This window comes from Podarcis pityusensis (genome assembly GCF_964106645.2).
Source record: "Podarcis pityusensis genome assembly, chromosome: 4".
In the NCBI taxonomy this organism is placed as follows: Eukaryota; Metazoa; Chordata; class Lepidosauria; order Squamata; family Lacertidae; genus Podarcis; species Podarcis pityusensis.
The window spans coordinates 61,286,241-61,298,919 of record NC_138027.1 but is presented as its reverse complement, the minus strand read 5'-3'; the positions used below and the strand labels follow the sequence as shown (position 1 = coordinate 61,298,919).

At 38.3% G+C, this 12,679-nt stretch overlaps 1 protein-coding gene across 10 annotated transcripts in view; it reads right to left on the bottom strand.

Annotated features, from left to right (window-relative positions):
* The window catches only part of DMD (dystrophin), a 1,019,805-nt gene that overhangs the window by 595,466 nt on the left and 411,660 nt on the right, over window positions 1-12,679 (bottom strand). For all 10 annotated transcript variants that reach the window (XM_081003446.1, XM_081003453.1, XM_081003448.1 and 7 more), the window contains 4 exons: window positions 12,409-12,510; window positions 11,867-11,974; window positions 7,322-7,501; window positions 3,999-4,174 (listed from right to left, as the gene is read on the bottom strand). In XM_081003446.1, coding sequence (XP_080859572.1) covers window positions 3,999-4,174; window positions 7,322-7,501; window positions 11,867-11,974; window positions 12,409-12,510 — 566 coding nt within the window. The remainder of the gene's footprint in view (window positions 1-3,998; window positions 4,175-7,321; window positions 7,502-11,866; window positions 11,975-12,408; window positions 12,511-12,679) is intronic.

The window sequence follows — 12,679 nt, the reverse complement described above, 5'->3', positions numbered from 1 at the left end:
AACATAACCTAGTTTTGTCTCTAATAAAGGAGGACACAGTAGGCAAGTATTGAATGAAATCAATTCATCTTTTGTTTCCATTTGCTTCCTCTTCTTGCTCCATTTTCCTGGTTCTTTTTTTTTAATTCTTAAGACCTTTATTAAGAGATGCTTGCAGTTTGACTTGAAAAAATCAGGTGTATATTTCATACAAATTAAAAATGAGGTTCTTAAAAATCTGAATTTGACCACATAGGAAACAATTAAAAAACAATTTAAAAAGGTGTATTGAGAAAAAAACAGGACTTTAAAAAATACACCTGTCACTCCAAAAAGGAGACCACTTTAGGTAAAAGTAATAAAAATCCCATGCTGCATAGATAGCGCAGAGTTCGAGTTATCTGGTCAACAGCAAAAAGCAAGTGCTTAAGATCTTCAGTTCCAAGTCTTCTGTTCATTTCTTATTGCTGGAATTTCATATTCTCTTAAAATTTCATATTCTCTCTTCTTTTCCCTGTTCCTCACTACTTGTATCATTCGCTCTCCCTTCTTTCTGCAGAGGCCTTCTAGGAACAATCCTCCAGAAAACAAACAGGTAAGTGACGACAGCTATGATACAACACATTCTCCCGAAGGGAGAAGCTGTGGTGTGACAAGGAGCCACATATCTAGCCTATCCAGAGACGTAACTAGAAAGTGCAAGATCACAGTAGAATATTTCCAATAACATATGGCTCATGAATCATATGCAGTTGCCTATGGCTAAAATATTCTACTAGACTGTTCCTGATTCAAATTGTCAGAGTCTGGCTGTCAGCTACTGTTTATTGTTTTGAGCAAAGTGGTACTGTATGGAGCGTGGAAATATTGCGGCATGATTTTCAGTAGGAGCCGAAGAGCAAAAATTCAGAGCACATTAAATCAGTAACATTAGTCATATTAATGTATTTAAAAGTATATTTTATTTTGGCTGTACTTAAATCAGCTGTTTATTTTGTAAAGAGAACAAGATATTTATCTAAAATTCACTAAATGAGAAGACACTAGATGGAGCACCTATCCTGCTTTAAATATGCATCTCCTTTTTCAAAAGGCTTGGCAGCTAGTTTCTGATCCAGAGTTATCTACAATGACGCTCTGACAAACAGTCTTTGTACAGTGACATGGCATATTATATGTACAGAGCAATTTTAGCTATGGTCTAAAAAGTGTATCATTCACAAGTATTTCAGAGGTTGTAAGTATCAGAGGGTAGAATTTAAAAAAACACATCTAGTATTTTAGCTTATTCAACAGCAGGAAGAATAAAAAAAGTAGTAGAAATTTCTGTGGGAAATTTCTTCTGGGATGCCCCAGGTGAAGAAAGAAAAATCTTGTGTTCATCTGTGATTTTCTATTCTTCTTGCAGGAAGGCTGGAAAAGCGTCTCCTCCAGGACTGGGAAGGCAGTTTCCAGTTTCTAGAGGAGGAGAGTCCTCAATCCTCACATCCTGAACCACTGAAGCATTCAGGAAAAAATGTAAATCCTCACCCCTCCCTCATACACAAATGTGTTAAAAAAAAAGCAGTGTAAAAATGAAAATGAAATAATACTATAGTAACTATAAATAACATAATATTTTACTTCATACTGAGCTCTGCATTCGTGCTATATCTCAATTGGCATTTATTTTACTGGGTAAAAGAGTTGACAAGAAAAAAGAGAATGTTTGGCAAGGTTTGTGAGATTTATCTGCAAGCGGTCCTTAGTCCCCTTTCAGAACTGCAACCCCCCCAGAGTTCACTTTGGGAAAGCCATGATTGATGATGGGCAAGTTTTAAGGTCTGCACTAGATGTTTTGAAGCAGTTTTAGGTCTGCATGACTGATGCTTTGAAGCTAGGTTGATCCAGAATAAAAAACTGCTGCAGCTGCACCCTCTTTTGTTCTCCTTTTCATGGGAGGTTTGAATACAAGAGCAATGTTATTAAAGACGTATGGAGACTTGCAGTCATCCTGCATGTAAAAGAGGCTCAAAACATATTTAGCTTTTTACAGTTGGTTCTCATGGTCCATATTAATTTGAATTTCAGACATGCCTAGTCCATCCAGTGGTTGAAGATAGTAACTTAATTGTAAACCATAGCTATTGTTTCTGTCTCCATCCTACTCTTATCCCCTTCCAGTGTTCCTAAGAAAAACAAAGGGCCTGGCACAATACAGTCTTTCTTTCTTATCTTCATTTGTTTCAGAGGCTCTTTCATTGTGGAACTCAAGGCAGAAAAAGCACACTTGTACTTACCTGAAATGTAGTATCCCATTCCCAGCAGAAGGTCAGGTTGTTGCCTCCACATCTCAGTGGAAGGGAGGCAGCAACCTTTGGGGAGGTGGGACTCCCATGATGCAGTTTGCAGACTCGGCAAGCTTGAGAAAATCAGGAGTCATAGAAGAAAGAAAATCCTACCTCACAATGTAACTAAGGGGTGACTATAACTGGACATGCAGTCAAGCTAACTATGGAAAACTACACTTCAGGTAAGCACAACCGTACTTTTTCCCCATTCCCAGTATTCAGTCAGCAGGATGGAAAGTACAACAGCTTACTAGGGTGAGAAGGCTGCAGGTATTAAGGTGGTAGGATCTGCTGTAAGACCCTCTGTCAGGGAAGAGTTAGAAGTTTCCAGTTTCTCAGAGGGAGAAAGCATTCCCCAAGGGGGGAAGGAGAGCAGTGAATCTAATAGAAGAGAACAACAGGGAGGAACCGGCTGTTCACAGGAAAGGAAAGGGTTAAGTTCTAGCTCAGATTCGGAGGAGGGGAGATACAAGCCAGCTCTAGCCAGGAGGTTAGAAAAAAGAGCGGGAAAGCGAAGGGAAGGGCGCTTTCGACATTTTGAGAGTGGCTGGTCATGGAGAAGCAGAGCTCAGAAGGTATCTGAAATAAGTGACTTTGAGGAGTAATATTTAAGAACCGTTTATAAGATTGTTTTGTTAATACGCAATAAAAAGTTATAAAAGAACAAGAAGCGTTTGTGTGGTGATCTGAAGAGGACAACGACCAGTCCTGACACCCTCCAACCAAATATTGCATTAGCCAAGGCACAGGCATCCAGGTGGAAATGCCCTGTAATGGTACTATACTAGGTGCAACCCCAGTGGTTGCATGGCAAATCTTCATAAGAGGAATGTGAAAGGCGAAGGCAGCCAAATCTTATTGCCTTTGTTGGAATCATCACACAGCTAAATGTGTTTGTGATGTCATCCTGCTGGTGATTCTTGATTCAGACGTGGGGATTATTGTATTAGTATTCCTGCTTGTAATGCTTGCCTCTGCCCTGGTTTCTAATGTTCCTTTTACACTGGATTACCTGTTGCATGGTGGAACTGTGGCTTTTTGAGCAATATACTGTCATGTCACACTAAATTCCATTCACATCAGTGAGCATGATGGGACACAACGGTGAACGTCATCAGACATGTTATCACCCTTTAGGCACATGCATGATTCTGTTCCCCTTTGACAATGGCAGGAAATAACCATATGCTAGAATACCACCTCAATGCAGACTAGAGTCTTCTGTTTTTCGTGTAGTTATGATAGCCTTTTCACCTTTATGTCTCGTTTGAACCATGGGTGGGTGGCATGATCCGTAAAAACTGCAGGGAAATTACAGCACAACACTCCCACAATTTTACAGGATAATGGGGTTGCAAGCAGATTTTTTTCTGGAAGCAATTAACATGGAAATGAGCACTGAACTTCTGCTACATTCTGCTAGATTTCCAGATGTGATTTTTATGTCATGAGAAAGATTATATAAAACATTAAAATTATCAGGTAACCCAGTTAGAAACAAAGCCTGCTTTATAGAAAAGAATATACCACTGATTTAAAAGAGAACATTAAACATTTAAACATTTGCACTTTAATTTAAATCTTCAATATTTACACTGTCCTGATATTGCAGTATATAAATACTTCTATTTTTTTAACAATGTTGATGAAAAAATGTTCCGTCATTTAAGCACTTTCCCCAGTCCTCACCTTTTCCTAATTTCAGAATCCACAACTATTTGCCTCTTCTTGTGGGGCGGTGGTGGTGGGAGTTCCTCTTTAGCATGCTTAACCAGGATTTGCTCTCTGGTGGTCACCATAGTTACAGTTTCCATCACTGTTGTCTGTGTTAGTGATGTCTGAGTGGTAGCAACAGCCTGTGAAATCTGTGAGAAGTATTGAAACAGAGGTCACACATTGCTTGAAAGACTTTAATAAAGACTGTTTGGAGTGGCAATAGAAAATAATGAGAAACTGCTCTTCCTTGTTCATGGGTTGACCTTCAGAACAAAACAACACTGTATTGAACTCAAGCCAAATTGTTTTATCTGACTCATGCTAGGTGAATAAGACATATGAAAAAGTCAATATAAAAATCAGGAGGAAACTTAAATAGAATGTATTTATGATGCCATTTATAGCAAGTCAAGCAAACAAAGGTGAAAATGAGAAGTTGGATTTTGTGAAACAAATTAGAGAATATGTATGTGTTCATTCATATTCTTTGCTTCAACAGCTGGCTACTTCAGCAGACAAATGGCATATAGCTTAGAAAACTAACTGAAGTAAAGAAGAACCTATTACATATTCACAACCACTCAATTTATTTTGTGTTTCTTAAATGACCTGTGCTCATTTTTACTAATGGAACAGTTTTTTAGACAAGACGAAGCATTCTTGATGGCATTAATGGTTCTTTTTCTTGCCCTCCAGGGCAACATTTTCCTGACACATAAGAACAAAGCATACCAGATGTTACTGTGGTAGAACACACGATGGTTCTTTCTACAGACCTCATGCTAGTCAAAGTTCCCCTTTGGCAAATCCACACCATACATTTAAAGCACATTTGATGTACATATAAAGCACATGGCTTCCTGGATGTATCCTGTGAAGTGCAGTTTTCCCCTCAAAGAACTACAGTTCCCAGAACCCTTAACAAAGTACAGTTCAAAGGATCCTTTGTGGGAAGCCATGTGCTTTAAATGAGCACTGAATGTGCTTTAAATGTATGGTGTGGATCCTCTCTTGGTCTCAGTACCATAAAAAGCTTAAGTGAATTGGAGTTCAGTATGTGGAAACAAATCAAGTACAGTGGTACCTTGGGTTACATACGCTTCCGGTTACATAAGCTTCAGGTTACAGACTCCGCTAACCCAGAAATAGTGCTTCTGGTTAAGAACTTTGCTTCAGGATGAGAACAGAAATCATGCTCCAGCGGCGCGGCAGCAACAGGAGGCCCCATTAGCTTTAAAGTGGTGCTTCAGGTTAAGAACAGTTTCAGGTTAAGAACTGACCTCCGGAATGAATTAAGTACTTAACCCGAGGTACCACTGTAATACATGCTGGGTGAAGAAAACCCTGCCCTGTCTCTAGTGTGCACAGCAATGTAATAAAGCGACTTGAATGGCGGCAGGGGGGAACAACCTTGTTGTGTTGCAGATTGCTAATGTGTACATAGCCTAAGTTATAAAAGGCAACTACTAGCCTGCTTGCAACTTGAGTTTGCAGTGCTTGGCACTGTCAGGGGAACAGTCAGCCCAGGCTATTCCCTGCAGTGATCTTAATGGCTTGGGCTTGGCTGTCGTCAGTACATGCAATCCTCAGTTGCAAAGGCAACCCAACTTAGCCTCAGACACCCCATGAGAAGTGGTTCCACTAAATTGCATAGGGAGATAATCTATAACAAAACTATGATGGCAAGAAAATTATTGTGAGAATAAGTCACCAACTGCAAAAGAACCTGTTGTTCTACAAATTTTTTACAGACTGGATTACCTCTTGCAATTTTTGCAGACGCAGCTATCAAAGGCAGGCCGGGATAGGTGCCTACTTCAGTTTGACAGCTTGATTTTTGAAGGTTTTTTTTTAAAGGGAAGGAAGGGCGAAACTGGTTTTCTGTGGCTTGGATTAATGGGCTGGAAAATAATTCAGTGGCTTGAAAAGCCTGCCTTGCTAGCTGTCCCAAAACATATTCAAGTGGCATCCCTTACTATTAAAAACATGCCTTCGCTAATGCTTCATGCAAATTGATGAGTGCTAAAAGTTTATTTCTCAATTTCACAAGGAGATAAAATCCCTGGCATTCTTCTGCTTTGTAGTAAACAGTAAACCAGTCCAAAAATGGAGGCAATTTGCATTCAGATAATTTAAATGTGCAGCTTGTGAGGTTTTCCCTGACAGGCCAAATATCAATTTATTAGATCAATAAATTAATGCCAAGAGGTAAGAAACAGCAGATTTATCAGATTCTGCCTTCAGATGTTACCTTTATGTTGCAGTATGTATAGCAAAATGATGAGACCTACTCCATAGCCCAAACCCATGCAAAACACAGCATTGCGAAATTTATAGCAATGTTCAAAGAACATTTGGGAGTTCTTTCTCAGCCAAACAGCTGAGGATTTTTGAAGAAGCCCATCAAGTTTTGATACGTTTAACAAAAATCATGAATGCAGTTCTGAGCATCTATATGCTGGCACCAAATTTCATCTGAAGCAATATTTGAAACAAACAGCTTCATTGGCAATATTGGGAGTGGCTTCGTACTCCTATTTAAATTAACAAACTAACGTCACTCTACTAATATTTGGAATGGAGCATACATAAGAAATTGCACACAATTTTATTTAACTGGTGCTGAACCTTAAATTTGTTACCCAGCAAATTAATGATTTATTAGATTGGCTATAGAGATCTCTGTTCCATTTTCTATCACTAACATGGTGTGGCATCTCTATAGTAACCATTTATCAGCAATGGGTAGTAGTAGCCACCCTATTTTCCTCTCCTTACATGTGAGTAACTGTTAACCTTGAACAAGCATGTGGGTGTCTCTATCACATTTGGTTTTTATGGTTTTTATGGCAGAGGCATCCATTTCTTATACTACAACAAAGCCTGAATCCAACAAAATCCTTAAAAGATGGAACCAGAAAATTGTGTGTGCACTTGCACATGTAAAATATAAATGTGCATGTGCCAGTCTACGCTTATGATACACATTAGTTCACACAACAGCTTTTATCAAGGTAAAAAATGAAGAACCCCCTAACTGTGCAAAAGGTATTTGGAGAACCAAAAATATTTCATGAACTTTTTGTGAATATCTGAAAGCCTGGTGAGGCAGAGTAGAAAACCCTGTGGAAATGAAAGGACAGGTTTCACACACCCCTATTCTAGTTCAGAAGAAGCTCATGTCTAAAACAAACTCAGAATGAAAAAGATTTGAAACTTTGCCAATTTCACTTCAGTCACTTCACAGGCATATGATTTAACTGTCATCAGCTGACAGGACAATAGTGATGACAAACCTGCTTAGAACTGCTCTCCAGTTTCTGTGCCAAACTATCCCAACGCTGAGCCACATTTTCCAACCACCCTTCCAGTTTTTGAGATAGAGCTTTACTCTTCACAGCTGAAAGGAGATCTTGGCTGAGTGAGTTGAGTTTATCCATAGTCTTTCTCTTGATTTCCAGTTCTCCTTTCAATATCTGTAAAATAGAAGAAGTCATTCAGGAAACGCGCTATTAATTGATTGATGTACTGGTACATCTTAAAAAGAGCAGGAGATGGTAAAAATATGATGTGATGTGTACAATGGGCAAGAAAATAAACTGTATTCCAAAACATCTGGGAAGCAACAGGTGAGGGAGAAGATTGGACTACACAAGCACCTAGACTTGACATAATGCCTCTATGCCATATTCTGAGGCTCCTAAAGAATTATTTTATTAAAAAGTGTAGCTTACTGCACAGTCCTTCTTGCAACTACAACTATGAAAGCATGATTTACTGTAAAAAGGAATGTTGTTATAGTGAGACCATTAGAAATTATGAGCAACACGTGTTTTTCGGTATAAATGTACTAGACTAACTGAGTGCATTTTATGATTTGTTACCGCAATAAGCCTACAATATAAACACTAATGTTAAAAATAAGTTAATGCAAGTATATTCACTAATATACATGCAAAGCAGCAATTCTAAGCAGATTTTCATAGATGACCTTTAAACTAATTGAGTCCCAAAAGACATTTAAATGACAAATGAAGCAGACTTTTAAATGTTAATATGGAATGAAGTATGTGATACAACCCCTTCCCCATTATTATTATGAAGGCGACTACTGGTTGTTTGGGGAGAGTATCTGAAGCTCTGGCCTCAACCGGCCATGCTGGCTTGGGTTGATGAGATTTATAGTCCAAAACATCTTGAGGGCACTAGGTAGGCTGCACTAAATTAGCAAATAAAAACTTACTATATTACAGCCTAGGAATTACAAACCAATGTAATTCTCCAGATATAATTTATCCAGAAAAACAGTTAACACTGCTATAATTTCCAGATTTAACATTACTTTGCTCATAACAGAGATGATGTGATATTGTTTATGTCATTTGATGTTTTTTTCCTTAAAAAGAAAACTATAGGCTTCTAACAGTCTTAAACATAGTCCAGGTTATCTAGATGCTACTGATACTCCGGGTGTTAAATAAGAGTCAATGAGAAAACTCTTGGAAATCCCTGTGTATTCTTCAACTTATCTTTACACTTACCCAGAATTCATAATAAAAAAATTAAGTAGGAAATGAGAAAAAAGGTTATGTTTATCAACAATAACTTCATATTGGTAATCAACCTAATGAGTCAGTCGAAGTTGACTGGAAAAAGATTTTGAATCTATATTTTTCTTTTTTACACTGAACACAATAATCAAGTATGCCATTTTATTCATTGATGTATTTTTAAAATAGATATCTATAACCTGCCCTTCAGTAAGTGCCAAGGCAGCACACAGTAAACATTAAAACATCATTTCCAATAAACACTAAAACAACAGTAAATCAACATTTAACATCTATATGAAAGTGCTGCGGAAGGTAATCCTGAAATTGGCTTGCGGATGATACTCAATTTTTAATCTCATTTTCATCTCATTTTAGGGATGCAGTTGAAGTGCCCCAGCCACTCTGGGCAGCTTCCAGCACATATAAAAACATAGTAAAACATTAAACCTTAAGAAGCTTCCCTAAATAATGATAATTTGTTAAAGGGGTTGGATATTGTTAAATTTATTAACTTCTAAATATACAGGCATTCTTTAGGGATTACTTCTGTTCTATTCTGTTTCTACTACTGTTAGTTGCCTTCAGGCTCCTTGGAGAAATAGGCAGGACAAAAATTTTAACACACACATGACCTGAACAAGAGTGATCATAGGGTCACCTATGTGTTGTCAACACGCAGCCCTTTGATAAACCCATGAGGGGTAGTGCAGATCCTTGAGCCAATGTCTGAGTGCTGCAATGGGTTATGAGAAATTACATCCAAGCTACCACAGGACTGGATGGAAGCTTATATCATCTGTTCTGGGAAACGCCCATATCTTTCCCACAGATTCTCCTTGGCCCTATGGTGCTCTGTTGGCAGAAACAGCCAAGGAAGGGATGCCTTTCTCTAGTTTTGGTTAGCAAACTGCTCCGACTACTTTTCTCAGATAAGGATTTAATCATGAATTGTGCTATTTTCATCCGGATTTGGGAAGGTTTTAATTGGTTTGCTTTTGTGATTATTGCTCTTTTCATCAATGTTGTTGACCACATCAGATATCATTCTGATGTTAGAGAATAAGGTATATAAATTCAAAATAAGGAATCTAAATTAAATAGACTGTCTCGCTGTTGGTACTTTTCAAACACATCATAGAATAGAGTTGCCTCAATGAGCTATGCCTCAAGAGTGGTTTGTCTCCCTCTTACCCCTAGTTCTGACGCTTACATTGGTTGATCAAAAGGTTGTACCAATATTCCTTAGGTTTTTCAATTAACAGGAAACAAATATGTTTCTCAGAAATAAGAAAAGGGGTGAGCTTTTCAAACGCTAATTGAATGATTGTCATTTGATTGGGGTCACATCCACACCATATAATTAAAGTAATGGCTTCCTCGCAAGCATCCTGGTAACTATAATTTGCAGAGGGTAGTTAAACTACAAAACTTGCTATAATTTTAACTCCAATTAATTTCATTTTATTTCCCTAATATTTCTGGTACTGAGTAAAATCTAAAAATCTAAACTTTAGTCAAAGTAAAAGATTAACAAATACAAAGAACACCATCTGGTATCTCTCTCTCTCAGACTCCCTTTAGCAAAAACAAGGATTTGCTTTTTCAAATTGTTCTGCCAGTATTTGCCCTTTTCAATATTATGGGGTTTGTGTTGAGGATTGATATAGATATGTGCTATATTTTAGCCTATGGAAATTTACTCAGGTCATAGGGTTAGGCACAGTTTATCAAGAACAACGTATGCTTAAGGTTATGCTGACAGATGGTCACAATTTTTGATCTCCAATTGTGACATATTTTAATGAACATTAAATTTGTAGTCACCGTGTGAGTCAGCAGGGACGTTTAGCAGCAATTTTAAACCAGCTGTCAGGTACCTGTTAATTAGTTTGAACAATCAAATGGCAAGATCTTTAAAATATATAACCTTTCCGCTTTTTCACAACAAAACTGACATTTTAAGGTCTGATTATGGGACCAAACTTACTGTAATAATTTCTAATTTATTTTTAATATATTGAAGGCCACAGTGACTTTTTCCTTTCGTATATCCACAACATGAGGCAAGGCTACAATAACTGTAACACTGTTGTGTAACCAAAAGAGGCATGCTACTGCCATCCCTCAATGTGTCTGTGTGGCATGAACCTCAGCAGTTATTTTGGCACCAATAGGAAAACAGAGAGCTGGGTGTGAGATTCAAGCTGTCTTTTTAAAGGCAGCAAATTGTACCTCCTGACATGTTCTTGGCCATTTACCAACATTTGCTGAATGTTGGGCTTTCCAGGTTTGAATTGGTTTTTCATTTCTGCTTCGCTAACACTGTATAGCACTCCTTTTATATTGATCCTACAGTAGCAAGGGCAGAATTGTTTGGCTAGGAAAATATACTAATCTGTAAAAGTCACTGGCAGGTCTATCAAGTTATATAAATAATGTAACTATTTACATAAATTAGGTTCATTTCAGTGTAAAGGAAACATCAAAACAATGTAAAAAAGTTAAATATGTTGTTTTTGCAGCTATTAAAAAACTTAATAATGATGTAAACAAAATCCAGTCATAGTCACTTGACTGATGTTTGTTCCTGACCACAGATAAACATGTGAACTACGGCCATTTCCTTTTTCCTTTTTTGTTTTTGTCAGAATACTCTGACATCCCTAGTGGTGGACAGCTATCAGGAATAGGGCTTTCTCAGTTATGGGTCCTCATTTGTGGGACTCCTTTGGTTACATATTCGACTGGCACCTACCTTGATGGTTATTAGGCAACAGATAAGAAGAAGAAGAAGAAGAGTTTGGATTTGATATCCCGCCTTTCACTCCCCTTCAGGAGTCTCAAAGCGGCTAACATTCTCCTTTCCCTTCCTCCCCCACAACAAACACTCTGTGAGGTAAGCGGGGCTGAGAGACTTCAGAGAAGTGTGACTGGCCCAAGGTCACCCAGCAGCTGCATGTGGAGGAGCGGAGACGCGAACCCGGTTCCCCAGATTACGAGTCTACCGCTCTTAACCACTGCACCACACTGGCTCTTCTATTCAGCCAAGCATTTAATAACTATTATTGTTGTTTTATGACTGTGATAACCCTGTTTCCTAGAGATTATTTTTCCTATATTCTTTTCAAAATACTTTATTGTTTTACTATGGCATATATATATATATATATATGAAGTAAGTAAGTAAGTAAGTTGTGAGATGCCTTCAAGACTATTCTGAAAGATGGAATATAAATGTTTGAAACACATAAACAAACACAGAGAGATAAAACAATGTAAAAACCCTACAGCCAACTTTTGCAGATTTTCCAACATTTCTTTCTGATCTTTGAAATCAGTGGTATGGATATTGTTGAGAGCATCTTCCTTCTCAGAAAGCCATGCATCGAAAAGACCCTTAAGAAGAAAAAGAAAATCCTTTAGTAAGACCATACACAAAGTACTGTTAAGCAAAGTATTGTTATTATTAAGAAAGCAACAAATGCAGGGCCGGCCGAATACATTTTGGCACCTAAGACAAGCCACAAAATGGTGTCCTCCCTGCCAGGGAAGAAGGAGTGAGTGAAGGCCTGCCTCTGGAACAAGGGTGGGAAGAGACCAACAGTTCCTCCTATTTGCCAAGAGGCTACTGTAGAGATGGAATTGCTGGGGATGCCAGGAGGCAGCCAGCAGATCCAGCTTCCAAGGAATGCACCACAGCTGCCACTGCCACTGTGGCAGCAGCAACAACAACAACAACAACAACAACAGGCAAAGCATTCCTTGGAGGCTTCACCTTGCCTCATGGATGGGTTGGCTCTGAACAAATTGGTACTGCTAACATTCCTCACCTGTTCTTCAGTAAATTGCAGCCATTTTCGAAGGACATCTTGGAGTAGAAACCAGCGATCCTCTGTCCACCTGCAAATTGTAGCCCAGCGGTCTCCTAAATGCTAAAAAGAAAAGGTAGAACATTGTAAATATGCTATAGTATTGCTTTAAGCTCAACCATTTCACCTGGTGCTGAATACATTTGAGAAAATAAGCTGTAACTTTTTCAGTAACATTCTAAGGGTCCCTATAAGTCCATAAAATATACGGCCTTGAAGTCTTGTTTGATGA